The following is a 21611-nucleotide window of genomic DNA, read 5'->3' on the forward strand; positions in this document are numbered from 1 at the left end:
TGAAAGCTTGGGGTTAAGGGAGGAGTAGCCCATTTTGAGGCATAGAGGAAAGCGAAATCCTGGCAAACCAGAGCTCTCACAGACCCATCAGGTAAATCACAGCCTGACACAACACCTCCCTCGTACAATCTCAGAATGCCTGCTTAGGGGAGCTATTGTAGGTTCTGCTGCTCAGGTAAGGCATGGAAGGCAGCATCCCAATGATGGGCTGGAGTGGGCCAGACTGTTAAGTGTCTTGCCCTGGATCAGATGTAACATCATTAGAGGAAGCATACAGCATCTGTGCAAGTTTTGGACCAACACACAAAATCAGCAAGCTTACATAGAATATTAAATTATTCTTGCAGTCTGCCTGCCTTCTGGGTCTTTTAAAAAATATTTATTATTTTCATTTTATTTCATGTATAGGCAGTGTTTTCCTACGTGTGTGTATTTGCACTATATGGGTGTCAGAGGCCAGGAGAGAGCACTGGATGCCCTGAAGCTGGAATTAGTGTGCTGCCAAGTGAGTGCTGTGAACTGACCAGGGCCCTCAACACAGAGTCCTCTCTCCAGCCCTCCATCGCTGCCCCCAGTATTTTGTCTCTGTGTTTGTCCTCTTCCTTTTTTTTTTAGCCAGGCAGGCTGAGCAGCAAACCTTACCGCCTTCAGCATCCGTCTGCAGTTCTGATTATAGGAGGGGCAGGAAGGGGAAGGTCGCTCAAGAGGTGACATTTACAGAGCTGGCCTGAGAGGGCTTTTGATCACAAAAGACCAAAGCAATAATAACCGGATGTCAGTAGTTACATTAAAATGGACAATGCACATCAAGTGATTATTCTTGCCAAACACCTCAAATTTTACTCATTTTACAAAAGTACTAAGTGACACACAGCTACAGAAAAAACCCAGAGCTTAGCTTACATCCCTTAAGTCAGAATGGTCACATGGAAAGCCGTCAGCGTGGAGGCTTCTGTACGTTTACTATAAAAGTTAGAATCAAAAATATACATTAGGATTTGAACTATTTTCTTCTTTCTAGAGATGTGACACACATGCTTTCTGGTTGGTGGCAGTCCACCAAGGATGACAGATGACCAGAAATCTGTGTCCTGCCCCTCCCCCCAGCTTGAGCTGGATCAGGGAGCACCAACTTAGCAAGAGAGATTGTACAAAAACAAACAGCAGAGTCCCTACCCCCCCAATAAAAAACCCAGCTCACTGGCCTACACGAAGGACTACACACACGCATGCACAAGCACACCCAGCACACTGTTGTGATAGGACAGCACACAAACATGCACAAGCACACCAGCATGTTGTTATGACAGCTGTGGCCCATTTCTAGCACACAGCCTGTTTGTACTGGTGCCCAACAAGGGGCACCAATCAGAAAGCAGATCTGCACTCGCAGCACTAACAGCTAAAAAGCACACAGCATATAATACTTTGATCTTTAAGTGGTTGATCATGGGCGTCCCAAGATCACACTCACTAGGTTAGCCTGAGTTTTCATCTATAAAAATAAGTTTCTTAAAAATAATGCTTAGAGTCATAGAGAACAGTGGGGCTACATCAAGACCAGCAGGAGTCGCTGTGAAAGGTTGGGAGTTCATTTTCACTTGTGGGTAGAGGACAGTCTCAGTGGATCCCTACAGCCGCTCAAGCTGTAATCGCAGGAGACTCAGAAACCAGGACAGGAGCTGGTTTGTAACTCCCTAGATCAACATGCCCAAACAAAAGCCCCATTGAGGCTGAGGCCTGAAACGGACCCAGGTGAAAACTGGGAGAACAAAGACTCGCTAAAGCCAGCAGGATGTAGGGCTCACAACGGTGTGGTGTCCACACGGTCGACACACTACACTACCATGTTGCTGGGGAAGAGCCCCCAGGAGAGGTGGCCAACCCGGGCCTGCTCCAGAGGAGCCACTCAGAAGCACCTGGGAGAGGCGTCTGTGTGGGTGCTGGAGCGGGGAGCATGAGGGCTGCTGACTACAGGAAGGAGTTTCTGGACAAGGGCCAGGAGGGTCAGTCATGTTTTCCAGGACTTATCAATACTTCACATGAACAAAGGGCTGTGGCACAGTGGGTCTTTGCAGGATGCATCCTCATCATTCGCCCATATTTCTCAGCCCGCTGGGCTGGTGACGTCATATCAATCACACCCATGTGAAGGTGGGACCTAGTGCCGCAGGTTGTTCTGGGAAGCTGGCGCAGAAGATGACTTACACAGGGAAGTCACGACCAAGCCGCTGCTTAAGTCCAATCCTCGGCCTTCCTTCTCCTACAGGAGAAAGCAGAGAACTTCAAGACACCAGGAATGGAGAAAGCTTTCCCAACTCAGGAGCTTCTGGGATTGGGGAGCGGTGGGGGTGGCAGGGAGGTGTGTGAGCTCCCAAGGAGCACACAGAGAGGGGAAGGCAGCTAGCTATTTCCTTTGTCTCAACGATGGCCCTAGACTTTCTTGGGGTCTGAGAAAAGGCTGGTGGCTAAAAGCACTGGATTCCCACCATCATAGCATCCGACTGTCTCTACTTCCAGTTCCAGGGGACACCACCTGACCTTTTGGCCTCCATAGGCACCAGACATACATGTATGTGGTGCACAGACATATATGCAAGCAGGCACTTAAACACATAAAAAAATAAACTAAATTTAAAAAGTATGACTAACTGGGAATGGGCATGGTGCCATGCTTTTAATCCAGGTTCTCAGGTAGTTGAGGCAGGAGGATGTCCGAGTTTGAGGCTACCTTGGTTTTACAAAGCAAATTCTAGGCTATATAGTAATACTCTGTCTCAATAAATGCATGCGTAAGTAAACAAGGCGGCTTCTTTTTTTTTAAGGGAGCCCATGACAAGTATCATAATGAGACTTCTCTGCTGGTAGAAAGGCCCTGGCCAGCATGGAGCAACAACTACTTACTCCTCAAAGCCACCAGACCAACACTAACCATGTGGGGGGCGGGGGGAACAAAAGATAGAGGATAAAGGGCAGGTAGTTGTCTCCATAGCGCTGCCCGCTAATTTCTGTGTGGCTCGTTGAGGCTAAGTCATAACTTACTGCTCTGTAGTCGAGGAACATCTCCTTGAAAGCCAGAAAGTCTGTGAATGTGAGCAGCATGTCAAAGATGTCACCAGCCACTTCATCTTTATGGTGCCTGCAAAGGACAGAGTGTCGGCTTCGTGCATCAACAGGGAGGCAGAACAGTCCGGCGTGTGACCAGCCTTGGCTGCAAGAGACCTGTCCTCCCCTCAACCTCACCCCCCCCCCCAAAAAAAAAGAGGTTGGAGAAAGGGTTCGGGGGTTAGGAGCACTTGCTGCTCTTGCAGAGGACCCGGGGTTGTCTCTAGCATGCATGCAGACACTCCCATTTGCCTTTAACTCAGTTCTGGAGGATCTAAAACCCTCCTCTGTCCCCTGCAGGCTCCTGCATGCACACGGTACACATAAACCCATGTAGGCTCGCACACATGTACGTAAGTTTAAAAAAAAAACTCTTAAAAAAAAATAAAGCCTTGCAAAGGCGCAGAGGGCCTCCTATTCCCACTCAGGATCCAGCCACCCAGTGTTCTCAGTGACAAGGAGGGAGTGGGTTTCTTCAGTCTAGAGGTTGGAAAATGAGAAGCACAGAACCAGAGCCAAGCTCAACTCACTGCAGTGTGGTTGTGAAGGCCGCCATGTTGAAGCCTGGGATACGCTCCAGCAACTGCTCTTCAATGTACTTCTCTACCAGGGAAATCTGCAACAGTGGAGACAGGGAGGTGTGGACCCTCTGGTCACTACTTGAGATCGTGTGTATGTGTGTGTGTGTGTGTATGTGTGTGTGTGTTATTATTGGGTACATGAGGTATGTGAGTGGGCATGTATGTGCTACAGTGTGCACGTGGGCATCAAAGGACAACTGCTAAGGAACCAGCTCTCTCCCTCCTTCTTTACAATTTACCCACTGGTCATCTTGCTGGCACTGTTTTTTTTCCGCGGGAAACAAATGCAAGGTATCACAGCTGAGGACAAGATTATGGTAAAGGCATACTTGTTCTAAACCAGAAGTTGAAAGCTCACCAACTACTTCATGAAAACCCTTTAGGAATAGCTCCAAGATCTGGCAAGAGAAAATGATCTATACCAGATTCTAATCAGCATTCCCTGGGCAGTGCTGGCATATGTAAAAAATAAACTAATTCCAACCTTTTTTTTTTTTTTGGATTTGTTTTTTTTTTTTTTTTTCCTTTTTTTTTGAGACAGGGTTTCTCTGTGTAGCCCTGGCTGTCCTGGAACTCATTCTGTAGACCAGGCTGGCCTCAAACTCAGAAATCCACCTGCCTCTGCCTCCCAGAGTGCTAGGATTATAGGCGTGCACCACCGCTGCCCGGCTTTTTTTTTTTTTTAAGAAATACTCTTGCTAAATAACATAAGCTAACCTGAAATTTACTAGGTAGCTAGGGTGGGCTTCCAGCTTGGAGCCATCTTCCTGCCTCAGCTTCTTGAGTGCTAGTGGCAGGGGACTACAGACACCACCATGCTTTGTAACATTTTTTGATTCTAATTTAAACTTTTTAATAGTATATATTAATTATACATAATGTATCTAAATTCAGATTTTAAAGAAACCCTAATTTTCTGGTAGGAGAAACAGTTCTACTTACATATTCATTGAAAATGGGAGTATAGGTGAGTTTATTCTCTTCTGTGTCTTCAAATTCCTGGTAGTACTTGTCCATGAAGTTTCTCTGCAATAACTGGAACTCGTCATCTGATACAATTTAGTAAATGTAATTACAATTTAGTAAAATTTAAAATTTGGTAAAATATACCTAAAATTTAAAATGTTAGCCTTTTAAAATAAGTACTTTGCTGGCTGTTTTATTTTTAGCTTTTGGGATAGGACCTCCATAAATAGATATTCTTGGCTGATCTGGAATTGTAGACCATGCTGGCCTGGCCTTGTACTTGTAGCCATCCTTCCGACTCTGAGTGCTGTGGTCACAGCTATCTACTACACCAGGTAGTGGTGGTGCACAGCTTTAACCCAGCACTCAGGAGGCAGAGGCAGACAGACTACAGAGCAAAAACCAGGGTAGACAGAGCTACATAGAAAAACCTTGTTTCGAACAAAACTAAATAAGCAAAAAGGCAAAAATCAAACCACACACACACACACACACAGAGGAGGGGGCATTCCCTGATACACTATCTGGTATCTCTCTTTAACACATTTTTAAATTACATTTTTTAAAAAATTTATTTATTTATTTTGGCTTTTCAAGACAGAGTTTCTCTGTGTAGCCCTGGCTGTCCTGGAACTCATGCTGTAGACCAGGCTGGCCTCGAACTCAGAGATCCGCCTGCCTCTGCCTCCCAAGTGCGCCACCACCACCTGGCTTTAGATTACATTTTCATTTACTCATTTTTATTGACTATGTGTACCTGCTTGCCACAGCACAAGGGTGGAGGTCACAGGAAAACTAGGAGAGTCTTTCCTCCTGCTGTCCACATACAAGGGTCTTGGGAAGTGATTTTAGGTTATCGGGCTTAGCAGCAAGTTCTTTACCCACGAACCATCTTATTGGTCATCCTTACTTTTAAACTACATATTTATTTTGAGACAGGGTCTCACTGTGTGGTTGACTGGCGTGAAACTTGCTATGCAATCCCAGGCTAGCTGGGAACTCACGGAGATCCTCCTGCATGCTGGAATGAATGGATGTGCCACGGTGCCCATCCAAAGGACCCTTTAGCATGCTGGGTCTTACAGATTAAACTTAGCCATTAGGCTTGCGAGCCATCTTGCTGTGCCCCTTTCTCCTATTTTAATATCATTTTGGCAGCAGTAGTGAAAAGGTTAAAGGGTGGGGTCTGTAAGAGGCCAGATTGCCTGGGTTCAAACCCTACCTTAGCCATATAGTTTGTGTGATTATGGGTAAGTGACTTTATTTCTGTAGACCCCAGTAGTCTCCTCATCTGGAGCACAAAGATGACCGGCATGTCTGTCATAGGGGCTTGTCAGGTGAATTCAGAGGAGAGTTCAGAGAGAGTCACAGCAAACACTCAAGGTCAAGAAGTGGGGAATTCTGACAATTCTGAGCCAACTAGCATTTCTACAACTAAAAGGAAATCTTCAAAAAGGACCCAGAGTTACATAAACTCAGTTCTCCATGATAGGTGGGATATCCACGGTGGGCAAAACGACTGAGAACTCCTCAGGAGAGGACTTCTGGTGAGACATTAGGATCTAGGGGCTTGGATCCAGACTGCATGTAAAGGAGATTTTTCAGACTAACCGAGATTAAGCCACACACCCCAAAACAAAACAACAGGGTCTTTTTCCAATTGCTAGGAACGTTGATAGGCTGTCAAATTTAGTTTTTTATCTTCCTATCTATTTGTCTTCAGCTTTGGATTTATTACTGCTTGCTGGCCAATTAGTAGAATGGAAAGATCACCCAAAGGGAATCTGGAAATAGGAACTAAGAACGCAAAGGAACAGGAAGGCATTGTAGCTCCTCCCTCAATCCTAGTGCTTGGGAGTCTGAGACAAGAAGACAGGAAGATCAAGGCTTGCCCAGATGTTAGACCCTAAAGACAAAACTCTCAACACAGAACCAACCAACAAGACACATCATGAATATAAAGTATAGCCGGGCAGTGGTGGCGCATGCCTTTAATTCCAGCACTTGGGAGGCAGAGGCAGGCGAATTTCTAAGTTCGAGGCCAGCCTGGTCTACAGAGTAAGTTCCAGGACAGCCAGGGCTACACAGAAAAACCAACCCCCCCCCCAAAAAAAAAAGAATAGAAAGTGTATTGGCTGGTTTTGTGTGTCAATTTGACACAAGCTGGAGTTATCACAGAGAAAGGAGCCTCCCTTGAGGAAATGCATTCATGAGATCCAGCTGTAAGGGGGAGGGCCCAGCCCCTTGTGGGGTTCTATAAGAAAGCAAGCTGAGCAAGCCAGGAGAAGCAAGCCAGTAAGCAGCACCCTCCATGGCCTCTGTATCAGCTCCTGCCTTCAAGTTCCTGCCCTGTGTGAGTTCCTGACCAGACTTCCATCGGTGATGAACAACAGTATGGACTAAGCTGAATAAACCCTTTCCTCTTGCTTCTTGGTCATGATGTTTTATGCAAGAATACAAACCCTGACTAAGAAAAGAAAATGAAGAGATCCAGTGAGATTTGATGCCTTCATGGACAAGTGCTGTATAGGGTTATGGTTTATGTTCTGCTCCTTAGCATGAAAATGCTAAAGCTCAAAATGATATAAAAACCAAAATTGTTCTTACTGTATATGTGAAACAAAATTGGTCAATATTGGGGCTGAAGAGATGGCTCAGCAGGTAAGAGCGCCGACTGCTCTTCCAAAGGTCATGAGTTCAAGTCCCAGCAACCACAAGGTGGCTCACAACCATCTGTAAAGAGATCGCACGCCCTCTTCTGGTGTCTGAAGACAGCTACAGTGTACTTACATATAATAAACATACATACATCTTTAAAAAAATTGGTCAATATCACCTGAATTGGTCTCTTCTGAAATCTTCAATAGATGACCCTTACCTAGAAGGTACTAGAGCTTATACGGCAGAGCCAGGATCTTGCCTCCACCCACCTGAGACTATAGAGGTGTACTACACACTAGGTTTTGGGTTCTTTCTCTTTTTAATTATATTTTTACTTATTTTGTGTTTGAGTGGGCACGTGCCTGCTATAGCCTGTGTATGGAAGTCTGAAGACAACTTTAGGGAGCCAGTCCCACCTTGTGGATCCTGGGAATTAAACTAAGGTTGTCAGGCTGATAGGTGAGTGCCTCTATCCACTGAGCCATCTTGCTGACCCATAGGTTGTTTTTAAGACAAAACTCTGTATGACTTGCTTACTACTACATTGTGCTGTGTGTTAAAATTTCAGTGTTTTCTGTTTTAAAAATCAACTCTTCAAATTTATTTCTCTGCATGCCCTTATAAGCAGATTTGGATGTTGAGATGGCTCAGGGGCTGAAGGCACTGCTGTGTAAGACAGGTGGCCTCAGAACTCACATAAAGGTAGAAGGAGAGAACCAGAGTTGTCCTCTGACCTCCACATATCCATAGTGTTCGGCAACGACCCCACCCATGATCCATCACACGTGTAATGAATACATTAAAAAATTGTTTTAAAGCAATTGGAATTGACCAAAGGAACTAGAGGGGGCACAGGTCACTTAGTGGTGTCGAAACTTACCCATAATAATGTCCTCTAAACATCCAACCACAGCATCAAATTCTGCGTCAGAGGCAGAGGAGCTGAAAAACACATCAGGATTAGGTGCTGGTCCAAATAATTATTTCACGAGCTGAACTTGTTTCTGTGAGTAAGGTGACTGAACCCAAGGCTTTGCACACACCAGGCAATCACAACGAAGCTCACTAGCATTTTTTAAATGTAAGATTCCCAACGTGCACAAAAATAATAACAAGATGAACTTCCCATCACTCAGTTTCACCAATCAAGGATCAATGTCTAGTATCGAAATTACAAACACAGGAAAACACCCGTGACGAAAACCGATATGAGAATCACAAAAGAAGCAAACAATTTGGGTAGCTGAGGCTGGTGAGGCACACCTTCAGACTTCCGCGTTTATTACCCGCGGAATTTACTCACCGCATCCTGGCTCTTAACGCCACACCTATCTGCTGGTGAGTGTGACCACACGCGGGAGGAGCACCGGCCTAGGGGGTACCTGGATCGGGAGTGGCTTGAGACAGGCGGTGAGGCCGCCGCCAGCCTGTGCAGCTCAAGGCCTCTGGGTTTTGCTGACGGCCACGAAAGAGGCCAGAGGATTGTGATGGAAGCGCTGGTAATCGGTGACACATGCTCGGGGTGGCCGCGGGAAGAAAACGCCCCACTAGAGAGGAGCCCCGCAGCCCGCGCCCCGGTGGACACCCTCAGGCCGAGGTCGAGCAGACCCTGGCCGCGTCACTTACAAGGACAGCGCGAAGCTCTCTTCTTCTAGGGCGTCCATCGTAGGGGCGCCGCAGTCACCGGCCCGGGCCCGCGGCCCCGCCGCCTCCTACAGCGCCCGCCGCCGGGCCGGGCTCCTCTCTGGCCCACGCGGCCTCAACCGCATCAAGGGCCCGCAGAAGGCCGCACCCTCGCCCCGCCCGGCGATCGCGCGAGGCCGGGGCTGCGGCTCCTGGCTGGGCCCAGCGCCCGCCGGCCTCTCGCGGGGCCACCCCGCTAGTGTTGGGGCAAGCAGCGCTCGCAGCCCCGCCTCCCGTCACTATGGCTACCCGCGGCTCCAGCAGCCAATCACAGCCTCAGATTCCCGGGTCTCACCGCAAATGACTGCAAAAAATGGTGGCAGTCTGTAGACTCTTATTTTTCTGGATGAAAGAATGGGAGCCAAGAGCCTCCCTTTCTTCTCATGCAATTTAGGAATTATAAAGATTAGGTAGTTGAAATCGTGTTTTAAGAGCGCTGGAGATGGACAAATTGCTCGAAAGCCAGTCTCATATTTTGTCCTAGATAATGAAGACGTCTGATTTACCAGAAAGTTACTTCTTGGAAATATAGAAGGTTCCACGGCATTAAGTGAATGGCTTGTAACTTTTGTAATCTTCAAACCAAGAACAAGAGCAGGGCGTGGTGGCATAAATCAGTAGTCCCAGCATTTGGAAGGTAGAGGTTCAAGGCATTCAAGAACTGATGAGCTACATAGTAGCTACATAGTTGCTGCCAGCTTACTACTGGCAATAAACCCCCAAAACTGTAAACAATTATTAGGCAGTAAATGGTTTCTTGGATAATTATGCAGCACAAAAAAGTTGACAATCACTGAGAGCGATGTAATCAGAAACTGAATAACTGCTTCGGGGAAAGTCCCCTCTAAAACTGCCACACCTTTAAGATAGGGATTGATTTCTCCCGCCATTATTAATAATTATTACTTTTTTTATTAAAGCATGCCTCTTTGGTGGTCTGATACATTTTAGCCAAATGTGTAGTACATAATTAGAAAATTTATGGTATGAATTAGGGTTACATGGTCAATCTGAATTAGACATTTTGGAATGGACATAAAATGTGTGTTCATGAATCTTAACAGCATCTGGAACCAAGATGATTTCAAAGCCACTGGAAGGTCAGAGTATTCTGGTCAGTGTCAAGTGAAGATAAGTGTGCTGGTTGGTTGTCCACCTGGCCTGGAACTCGAGACTCACCTGCCTTTGCCTCCCAAGTGCTTCGATTAAAGGCATGTGCCATCACCTCCTGGTTTTGAATGCGGATGCTTTTAATGACTGATGCGGGAAGGCCCAGTCCTCTGTGGGTGGTGCCACATCTAGGCAGGTGTAGGATCTATAAAAGGAAGCTCAGCAAGCTACGGAGAACGAGCCGGTAAACGGCATTTCTATAACTACTTCAGTTCCTGCCTCCAGGCTCCTATCTCAACTTCCCTCAGTGATGGGACTGTTGCATGGAAGTGGAAGCAAAATAAACCCTTTCTTTTCCCAAATTGGTTTTGATCAATGTTTTGTCACAGCTCTGATAAGCAAACTAGGACAAGCATCTAAAATTCCTGTTCCACTGAGCATTGGTCAAACAGCTCAGAGCAGACAGCTAAGATCCTATTAGGCCTTTTTTTTTTTTTTTTTTTTTTTTTTTTTTTATCCCATTCACTTCTGAATACATATACGAACTGCCTGCTAATTCTAAATCATGGATCCAAGGTGAAATGGAGTGCAATTTTTGTCTCTAGTCACCTATTGCTATTTACACCCCGCCTCCAGAGAAACCTAGTGAACTGAAACATTTTATTAATCTGCATTTTGGGAAGGTCTTGACAAGGACATTTTTTTTCCCTTTTGGTTGCAATAGAGCTTGATATGCCTTTCACAGAGCTCAGGTGGGTGGCAACTTCGTGGTGGATCATGGCTGGGAGCTGGTGAGGAATGTGGTTGTGGTGGTGGTGGTGGAGTGGCTTGGGGAAAGGTCAGTTCTTCTCCATATAGGCTTTCTGGAGGTTTGGGTTTTCTCACACAGCAGCAATTGGACTCAAGCAAGTATTCCTGTCAGGCATGATGAAGTACTCCTTTAATCCCAGCCCTGGGGAGGCAGAGGCAGGCAGGTATGTTTGAGGTCAGTCTGGTCTACAAAGGGAGTTCTAGCCCAGCCAGGACTATGAGAGACCCTGTCAAAACCAAAAAGCAATAAAAAACAGCGCCCACCCACAATATTCCAAGAGATAGGAAGCAGAACCCTCAGGTAAAACACTCCTCATATAAAATAAAATCTGAAAAAAAAAAGAGGCTGGAAAAATGGCTCATAAGAAGTAGTATTCAACCTATGAATACTTCGTCTTCAGTCCCGAGCACCTATACCAGGCAGCTCTAGCTCTGGAATTCAACACCCTCTTCTTTAAAGAAAGAAAGAAAGAAAGAAAGAAAGAAAGAAAGAAAGAAAGAAAGAAAGAAAGAAAGAAAGAAAGAAAGAAAGAAAGCAAGCAAGCTGGGTAGGGTGGCACGTGCCTTTAATTTCATCTCTGGGGAGGTAGAGGCAGGAGGATCTCTATTAGTTCAAGGCCTGTTGGGGTTAAATAGTGAGCCTTTGTCTAAAGACAAACCAACAGCAAACAAAAATCCTTGCTTTTTTTCCTTTAAGTTTAAAAAATATTACATTTTGCTTGTATGAGTGTACATGCACATGGCGGTGCACAGTGCATGGGGATCAGGACAACTTGCAGGAGTTGGTTTTCTCTTTCTACTATATGGGTACCAGGGATCAAACTCAGGCCATTCAGCTTGGTGGGAAAGAATCTTTGTCTGCTGAATGAGTATCTTGCCAGCACTTTTTTCATTGAAAAAAGAAAAATTTAAATTATTCTGAGTATAGATGTTTTGTTTGCATGTATGCCTCTGCATTACATGCATGCCTGTTGCCTGAGGAGACCAGAAGAGGGTGTTGGATAACCTGGAATTGGAGGTACAGATGGTTGTGAGACACAATGTGGGTCCTGGGGATCAAAGCTGAGTCCTCTGGGAGAGCCACCATTGCTTTTTATTGCTGATCCATCTCTCTAGCCCCAGTCTTTCATTTTTTTGGGGTGGACAGGATCTTGAACTCTGTAGCTCAGGCAAGCCTGGAACTCACAATGTAATCCAGCCATCTTCAAATTCATAACAAATCTCCTGCCCCGAGAATGCTAGGATTATAGGCACAAATCATAACTAGCTACATTAAAACTATTTCTGCTGGGCCTAGTGGCACACGCCTTTAGTCACAGCACTTGGGAGGCAGAGGCAGGCAGATCTCATGAGTTTGACCAGCCTGGTCTATATATTGAATTTTACAATAGTGTAAATGTACCTAGAGCTACATAGTGAGACTGACAAAAAAATAAACAAAACACAATGAAACAAAACCCAAAAAACTATTCTTGTCCAGAGTTGTAGTCCATAGCTTTAATTATAGTACTGGGTGGCAGAGGGATCTCTTTGAGTTCCATGCCAGCCTGGTCTACATAGCCAGTTCCAGAATAGGCCAAAAGGAGCTTCACATTGAGACCCTGCCTCAAAACCAAAAAACAACAAAAGAAACACAATTTCCTAAGTGAATAGGCAATTGTACAAGATAAAGAATGAACAGCCTTGGAAAGAGCTGGTTTTTAAGGATACAAATTCAAGATGGTTAAAATCACAAAAATTATTTATTGCAGGAGTTATTTCTGTTTCTGTGGCTCAATCCTTATTTCTTGGAACTGCAAATAGCACCATGATTTTTTTTCTTGCTTTACATTATTCAAAAGATGTCAAAAAATGGAAAAGAACATAGCAGGAGAGTTGGCTCAACAGATTGATCTTCCAGAGGACCTGAGTTCAATTCCCAGCACTCACGTAGCAGTTAACAACCATCTTTAACTCCAGTTCCAGGGCATCTGATATCCTCACACAGACATATGCAGGCAAAACACCAATGCACATAAAAATAAAAAAGAAAAATATTTTAAGTTGGGCAGTGGTTGTTCATGACTTTAATCCCAGCACTTGGAAGGCAGATACAGGCAGGTCCCTGGCCTGAGTTCAAGGCCAGCCTGGTCTGCAAAGTAAGTTCCAGGACAGCCAGGGCCATACAGAGAAACCCTGTCTCAAAACACTAAAAAACCAACAAACCAACCAAAACCAAACCCCACTTTACTATTTTTCTGGCTGAAACTCTAAAATTTCCCCAACAAATCATTGGGGAAATGATTATTTTTATATCACTTATTTTTTTCCCCTCTGATAGCAATGCACTGATAGTAAAAAAAAAAAAAAAAAGTCTAGCTTTTCTCGTAGAGCAGTTTCCTTTTAAAGTAGCTTCAAGATGAATTTGCTTCCACCTTGAATGTTTTAATGAGTTCACTACTGAAGCTGTTTGATAGTCCCCCCCAAAAATGGAAAAGCAGCATACTTTAGGAACAATGTTCAAAGGGAGATTTCTAGAATCTCTGAAAGCACATTCCTTCAGTCTTTTAGCTGTTAGATTTTCTGCTTCCAGAGCTATTCTTTTAGTCTCCAAATAGAGGGCAGAGTCATCCTCTGAAAACACTATCCAGGTACTTCCAAGGTTCATAAACACACTCTTGCTTTTTTCTATTGTATTTAGGAGAAAATACAAGTTCCTACCTGGGCTTCATGAACATTCCCTGACTTCCAGCAGCAGAGCATGCTCCTCTCCCCATGTCTTCCCTGCACCAGCTTTCTTCCTCAGTGAGGAGAGGTCCACAGTGCTAGTCCCACCTAGACACCCAGTACTAGTAATCTCTCTTCAGTCCCTTCTGTCTGGTACGACTTTATGTCTCCCTTAGTTTTCTTCTGACAACTTCCCCTACCCATACGTTAGCCAAATATCTAAAGTAGTTCTGCCCAATTCTCCCCGTCACTATATGCTTATGATCATGGCAGCATTATTCTTTTCCTTCATGGCATTAGTAAATTTACCACAGTACATAGAAATCACACTGCTTCTTCCTGCTGCTACTCCATAAATAGATATCTGACTGTCTGACCCAACACACAGGCAAGTGTCATTACCTATTATAGCTGCTCAGTGAAGATCTGCTAGATGGACAAGTAATTAAACAAGATCTCTTTCTAGTTCTGGGTGCTTTGAGATTGGTCTGCTTCTGCCTTCCTGGTGCTGGGACTAAAGGCATATACCAATGTTGGGGACTGATTCTAATGCTTTGAATTAACTTGGCCCCCAAAATTGGCAATCTGCATGTCCAAATGTTGAAGGTCCTTGTCCCCAGTTGTTCTTTTAAAAGATTTATGGGAGTACACTGTAGCTCTCTTCAGACACACCAGAAAATGACATCAGATCTTATTACAGATGGTTGTGAGCCACCATGTGGTTGCTGGGAATTGAACTCAGGACCTCTGGAAGAGCAGTTAGGGTTCTTAACCACTGAGTCATCTCTCCAGCCCTCCCCCTTTCCCCAATTTTTTTTATTTTTATTTTTATTTTTTTTTGAGACAGGGTTTCTCTGTGTAGCCCTGGCTGTCCTGGAACTCACTCTGTAGACCAGGCTGGCCTTGAACTCAGAAATCCGCCTGCCTCTGCCTCCCAGAGTGCTGGGATTACAGGCGTGCGCCGCCGCCACCACCACCTGGCTCCCCAATTGGTTTTTGATCAATCAATAAAGAGCCACTGGCTGGGCAGGTAGGCTGAGGCAGAACCTTTAGATTTGTGTAGGCTAGGAACTGGGAGAAAGGAAGGAGAGAAATCACCACGTCTCAGAGGGAGATCAGATTCAGAGCTGAAGAAAATTTATCCAAATTGTAGGTAGAAAGGGAAAGCAGTGCTATGGGAAGGGCTGCCCAGAAAGTAAGAGGGCAGCAAAGATCAAACAATAGAAGGTGTTGAACCAGGAGTACTGGAGGGAAATGTATGGTAGCTGGGCAGAGGATTAGAACTGGCCAGCCTTAGATCTAGTCAAGGCATATCAAAAACTGGTGTGTGTGTGTGTCTTTCATTTGAGAATCAAGATAGCTCTTGGGTGGGTGTGCACGTGTGACCCTTTGGGAACACAAAGAAGTTTAGCTAATTCGTCACTACACACCATGCCTAGCTAAACTTAAGTTTGTTTTTCTTTGAGGTGCCAGCAAAGGAGCACAGGACCTTGAGCATGTCTGACAGTAATCTACTGCTGAGCTAAAGACCCAGTGCTATAGAGCTCCGGCTCTTCTGGAATTCACTATGTAGTAGCTTAGGCTGGCTGAAAATTCATTCATGTAAATCTTCCAGTCTCAGGTCTGGAAGGTCCAACTTTTCTTCCTTCCTTCTTATACTTGATTCTATTCCTGAGGAGTGGGAACTTTAGTAGAAGACACCAATGAGAACTGTGAAATCTTAAGAGTAAAAAATTCAACAGATATTTTATTCTTCAATGCAAATTACTGCATTCGCCACAAGCTGAAAGAACACATAGCTGTATCTGTATATATACTTTTATATATATATATACATACATATATATATATATATATATATATATATATATATATATATATATATATATATATATATACATACATATATATATACATACATATATATATATATATATGTATGGATTTATGGAAGACCAGAGAGACACAAAGAAACCCCAGCACCCCTACACATACAGCCAGGAAGGAGATCGCCTCTGTAGTAGGACGGGTTTAATGAACCACAAATAAGAAAGAGGGAAAGGAAGGAAAAAGAATGTGCAGTGAGTTTAAAACACTGTAAAACTCAGAAGACATCTACTGTTCAAGTATAAACTCAGTAAGTAAGGACTTGGCATAAATTGAAAGGCAGTTGCTGAGGTACACCATTATGAAATAAGTCTTAAAAATTTACAATTCTACCTTCCAATTTTTTTTTTCTGTGAGAAAAAGGTGGACTCTTGAAGGCCTTCACCAGAGACCCTGAGAGGGATATAAAACACTTTTGATGAAGACAGAGTCAACAATTCATGATTGAACTTGCTATTCAAAAACATATATTTATTTAAAACAGGATATGTGTTCTCAGACTGTCTTCTAGAGATTATTAATTGAAGAGTTTTAAAGTATATTACTTCCCAAAACAATACTGATTAAAAAATTTTAAAAAACAAAACAAAACAAAACAAAAAAACCTGATTTGATGGTACTTCAAAGATACACTAATTACCAATTTTCTCCAGTCTAAAATTGCAGTTGGTTTAAGAGTTCCTCCTACATTGGTAAAACATTTTCCTCACAAAATGTGGGTGCTGAAACTGGATAGAAATACCATGAATGTGAAAATACCACCAATTTTCTGTAGTTAAAAAAAACTAGAATGTTCTTTGGAATCACTGAAATATAAAAAAAATTGGGTTTTGTTGTTCTTTTCCCTACAGTCTGTGCACCTTCTTTCAGGATCTTCGTGTTGTTTGTAGTAATGACCTGTGTGACATGTGCGACGCTACATTTATAGATTCAAGTCTTGCAGTGCAACATCCATGCTTAACACACCGGGGTTCCTGACCAGTGATACTTTACCCAGACACGCTGTCAATTACTTCTCCAAAATGACTTCACCCCAAAATAAAAACTGTGGACTAAGACACAAAACATTTTGTGTTAAACAACCAAATGAACTCAACATGAATTCTGGCGTGGTTTCAGTGTTCAGGAGACCCTTGCCACCTGTTATTTCTCATGGAAGTACCACAGGCCCAGCTGCTGACATTCAGCCTTCCTTAGCCTCAAAAGGAATTCAGGGATGGCAAGTTGGATTAGACTAAGAGAATTTGTCTTTGATAAACTACCAATTTTAGCATAAAATCTGGCCATGGCTATAAGTTTCAATGTGCGTACAACTGGTTAGAGATGTTTGTGGTTTTTTTTTCCTTTTCTTTTCAACATTGGCTGGAATTGAGTAGAAATAGGTCCATGATATCTCTTCACATGTGTCATGAAATATGAGAAATCTGTCTGATTCTAGACACTATTTCTTTACGACACAATGGGCAGGTCTCCAGTTGCAAGGCACAATCCATGCACAGGTCGCTGAGGAAAAAGATATAAATATTAGTTAAATTAATGCTTTAAAGGTCAAACTCTACCTGCTAGCTAAATCCAAAAGGTTAACAAGTCTATTGGGGAAAGGAAATATAATACATGGTTTGGAAAATAACATTAAAAAAGTTAAATAAAAATTAAATTTCTCTTCTTATTTTTTATCTTCAATCCTTCCCCTCTGTAGGCTAAAGAAGTTGTTTATATTTCACTAAAATCTATATGTACATATTATATACACACATAAATGTGTATGTATGCTTGTATGATCAGTGATGTATGCTATTTTTTTCCTCTATCAACTTGTCATTTATCCTAGAGATATTTACCAAATACATCTTATACCACAGATGTGACACAAGACCTTTATTATATATTAAATTTTCAGTTTTTTAAAATGTTATGTGTGCCATGTGCAGTGCCTGGAACAATTACCTATGGTTTTGAGCTTCCATGTGGTTGCTGGAAATTGAACTAGAATCCTCTGGAAGAGCCACCAGTGCTCTTAACTGCTGAACCATTTCTCCAGCCCTCTTAGCTTTTTAATAGAAGCATGACATACTCCTTGGCATGCATTCTTACATTTCTGCTTGTTTTCTAAGCCAGTATAAAAAGGTTTAAAAAATAATAATAATAAAAAAGATTTTTCAGACAAATCTACTAATAGATTGATATTTATGCACATAGCAAGAAGAGGCGCTGACTTTTGTTCATGTTGTAAGTCAAAGCAGTGGCAGCAACAAGCATCTTTGTTTTGCCTCTGACATCTTAGAATGTTTCCGGCATACCACCATTAAAAAGATGCTAGTTACTGAGGGCGGGGTCATACCTACAATGCTTTAGCACTTCTGAAGCTGAGGCAGAGCAGCCTGGGCTCTATAGCTACACCTCATCTCAAAAACAAACAAAAATTATAAAAGTAAAAGTAAACAAAAGAAAAGCATTAGATATATTTCAGTGGTACAGCACTTGCTTAGCACGTGTGAGAGTCTGGGTTCTATTCCTGCACTGCTCAAAGATAATAAAAAAGATTCTAACATTTAGCTCAAATATAATATTTTTAATATTATTAAGGAAATTTTTATCTGTTCTTTATTTATTTGGGATTAGTTCATTGTGTAGATCAGAAGACTGGCCTTGAACTCGAGATCCACCTGCCTCTGCCTCCTAAACGCAGAGATTAAAGGTGTGTACTGTCACTACCACCCAGCTTCTTTTTTTATTTATTAAAACCTTTTTTAGATTTACTTATTTTATGTGTGTGTTTTGCCTGTATGTCCATATTTCTGTACACCATTTGCATACCTGGTGCTCTTAGTGGTCAGAAAGCATGGGCTCTCTTGGAGTAAGAATTGCAGATGGATTTGAGCAACTAGGTGGGGGTTGGAAACCTAACCCAAGTCCTCTGCAGGAGTAGAAAGTGCTAGGCTCTCTCTCTAGCTTCTAGCTACTAATCTTTTATTTAGATTTATAATCATAAATTTAAAAAGTGGTCTGATAGCCATGTGAAGTGGCTCCTGTCTTTAATTCCAGGACCTATGAGGCAGAAGTTGGTGCTCTGTGAGTACAAGACCAGCCTGGTCTACAGAGCAAGTTCCAGAACAGTAAGACCTACAGAATGAGATCTCATGTCAACAAAAACACAAATGAAACAAAAAGAAGTCTTCTTAGCATTTTGGTGTTTTCTTTTTGCTTTTAGTGTGTTTACCATGCAGATTTTATAAGAATAATGCTGTGGGTTTATTTTGCTTGTGATCTAGAGACATTCAGATATATTTGAACTACTTTCCCCCTGATTTTTATGTTAAAGATTCACCAGTGAAAGTATCTGGGCTTAGTGCCTTCTGGAGGGAGGTAAAGGCAGATTTCGTAACCATTTGCTACGGCAAGAGGAATGGTATCATTTCAGTCTTCTCCAGGGGTCAGTCACTCTTGTCATTCATTTATCCTCATTTCCCTTCTTCACCACTACTCTTAAAACTAACTCTGAATTCTTTACACTTCAAACTACTGAAAAAGGTACAGCCTTTTTACCATCTAACTGACTTGTGCGCTAAATACCCTTGTGATTTTTTTGATTTTCTTTCCAACATTGTTTTAGATGTTCCAGAAACTTTGACCACAAAGGATAATTACTTCTAAGTCTTTACATGTCATCAATTAGTCCTTAAATGTGTTTAAGGTCATCAGAAGGGCCAAAGGGCTCAAAGATGAAGATCACTGCCTACTATTAAGAAAGACAGAAAACTTTATGAAGGTATCAGACCTTTAATTTTTTTTTTTTTTATCAGTTTGTAAGGCCCTGATAACTAAATCCTGCAAAGATGTTTAATCTGAGAAGTCCTGGGCTATAGGAGAGAAACTGCCATAGCTAAGGCAACAGGAGACCTGCTGCCTGCACTTCTAACCCACTTCAGAAGACCCTGGGTCAAGGATCCAGGCTGATCACTCCTCTGTTGGCAAACTGTGATCAAAACCCCTGGGCAATAAGGTGACTAAAGATATGTCAAAAACTACAGACACACATAGTGTCGGACAGATGGATCTAGGCAGCTTGTGTTGTCAGCATTAGTGTTGCTATCAGACTGTCGGCATGATCAGGCCAAAGCTGCCACACTGTTCACGCTCCTGTATAATGTTAAGAGGGATGGCTTTCTCAGCTTGTTTGCTGCTGGGGTAATGCTTAGACATTGTCCTACAGATCTTGGGATGTCCAGGATCTATGTTCCTTTCACAGGGCTGACATTTGGTCAGATGGTATGGAAGTTCCACCTTTTCAGTGTTTAGAAATGTAAAGAAACTGGTGAGGAAGGTAACTTCAAAGTGACTTCCTTCCCAAGATGCTCACAAATAGCACTAAGTTTTTCACATTTTATAAGCCTGGTTTATATAAAAATATAATCCAGGTGTGGTAGTGCATCTTTAATCTCGCACTCAAGAGGCAGACGCTGGCAGTTTTTTGTATGAGGCCAGCCTTATATATAGAGCAAGTTCCAGGACAGCCAAAGCTACACAAAGAAACCCTGTCTCGAATTCCACTCCCCTAATCAATTTGTGTATGTGTATTTATCTGAGTAAACAAAAAAGAAAAAAAACCCCAAAAAGTAAATTAAAAAACCCCTAGGCTTTCCATAGCAAGCAGCTTGTTCTACTCCAGGTATTTTCTGGAAAGCAATAGACACTACTTGGAAACTTAATTCTTCATACAGCCTACTACAGTCCTAATAATCTAATGACCCTGATGAATAGCTATAGATCTGTTAATCCCCCAAAAGTAATTCAAGAGCAGCATGAAATGTTGTTGAATATGTGTGAAAGATGATCCAACAAGCAGAGCCTCTAACCTGTGTCCACACGGCTTCAGCTGTGTGTCTGCCACCTCATCACAGCAGAGCGAACAGCAGTTCTCTCGAATACTGACTTGCTTCAGCAGAGCGAGGCGCCTGTGCCTGAGCAAAACAATACAAAATTCATAAGGAGTCAGCAGTGGGGCACATGAAAGCTCTCAAAAAGCCCTAGGAAAAGGGAAAAACACACCACAATCTTTGTTCAGTTTTCATACATTTCAGCTTCAGTACAGTGAAGGAGGCTTGACTGCCATTTTATATAAATAAATAAATAAATAAATAAATAAATAAGTAAATAAGTAAATAAAAAAAGAATAAAGTTCAATGAAATGATTTATGTAGCCAGGCAGTGGTGGTGCACACCTTTAATCCCAGCACTTGGGAGGCAGAGACAGGCTGATTTCTGAGTTCAAGGCCAGCCTGGTCTACAGAGTGAGCTCCAGGACAGCCAGGGCTATACAGAGAAACCCTGCCTCGAAAACAAAACAACAAAACAAAACAAAACAAAAAAAGAAAATGATTTATATAAAAACTTAAGCAGAAGTTAAATTCAATCCTTTTGTTCAAATCCAGTGTTCTTTTACCAGCAACCATTCAAGTCACGTATACTGAGATTTGGTGAAAAGTTATAAGCCTTTCTCAGCGAAAACACTCAGTTTTCACATAAGGTAAAGGGGTTTGTGACATGTATATTCCCTGCAAATTTAGACACCTCAGGTTTGAACCCTTCCATAATTCTTCCATTCAGCATGACCAGGAAAGCAGACAGGTAAACTGCTCTCCTAAAGTTCACTTACAGGCTTGCTGTGCCTGGCATTGCCCCAGGTCCTGGTAATTCAGCAGGTTAAATGCCCTTAACTAGGCATGGTAGCACACAGCTAGAATCAGCATTTGGGAAGCTAGGGTAGGGAAACCTTCATGAGTCTTGGGCAGCTTGGGCTCTAGAGTTGACAGAGAGAGAGAGAGAGAGAAAAAAAAAGGGCAATCCACAAACAAAGGGAAACAAACCAAACCAAAATAAACCAGGAAAAGTATCTGCTTATGGAGTCTTTGTTCTAGTGCGGCAGTGTGAGAGACAGAATTAAAAATAATTATGTTAAATGCTGAGGTAAGCCATGGTGAAAAGTAAACTGGGAAATAGGAAAAGAAGTGTTTGTGTGTGTGAACTTCAGGGGTTAGAATGATGGCGGCCAAGGAGGGGCTTACTAAGCAAACTTTAGGAGGCATGTGAGGGAGGGAGGAA

General features: G+C 42.9%; 2 protein-coding genes across 4 annotated transcripts in view; both read right to left on the reverse strand.

Moving 5' to 3' along the window:
- Window positions 1–814: 814 nt before the first annotated feature.
- On the reverse strand, window positions 815–9217 carry Arl2bp (ADP ribosylation factor like GTPase 2 binding protein). The gene is made up of 6 exons (XM_052167165.1): window positions 8940–9217; window positions 8194–8255; window positions 4629–4735; window positions 3636–3721; window positions 3043–3139; window positions 815–2263 (listed from the first exon to the last, which is right to left on the reverse strand). The coding sequence occupies exons 1-6, from the start codon at window positions 8975–8977 to the stop codon at window positions 2162–2164; spliced, it is 492 nt and encodes a 163-aa protein (XP_052023125.1). The 5' UTR covers window positions 8978–9217; the 3' UTR covers window positions 815–2161.
- Window positions 9218–16835: 7618 nt separating this feature from the next.
- Rspry1 (ring finger and SPRY domain containing 1) overlaps window positions 16836–21611 on the reverse strand; it is a 52040-nt gene continuing 47264 nt past the window's right edge. For all 3 annotated transcript variants that reach the window (XM_052167151.1, XM_052167152.1, XM_052167153.1), the window contains 2 exons: window positions 20366–20470; window positions 16836–17012 (listed from right to left, as the gene is read on the reverse strand). In XM_052167151.1, coding sequence (XP_052023111.1) covers window positions 16916–17012; window positions 20366–20470 — 202 coding nt within the window. In that variant the 3' untranslated portion in view covers window positions 16836–16915. The remainder of the gene's footprint in view (window positions 17013–20365; window positions 20471–21611) is intronic.

This window comes from Apodemus sylvaticus, chromosome 21 (genome assembly GCF_947179515.1).
Source record: "Apodemus sylvaticus chromosome 21, mApoSyl1.1, whole genome shotgun sequence".
NCBI classification, from domain to species: domain Eukaryota; kingdom Metazoa; phylum Chordata; class Mammalia; order Rodentia; family Muridae; genus Apodemus; species Apodemus sylvaticus.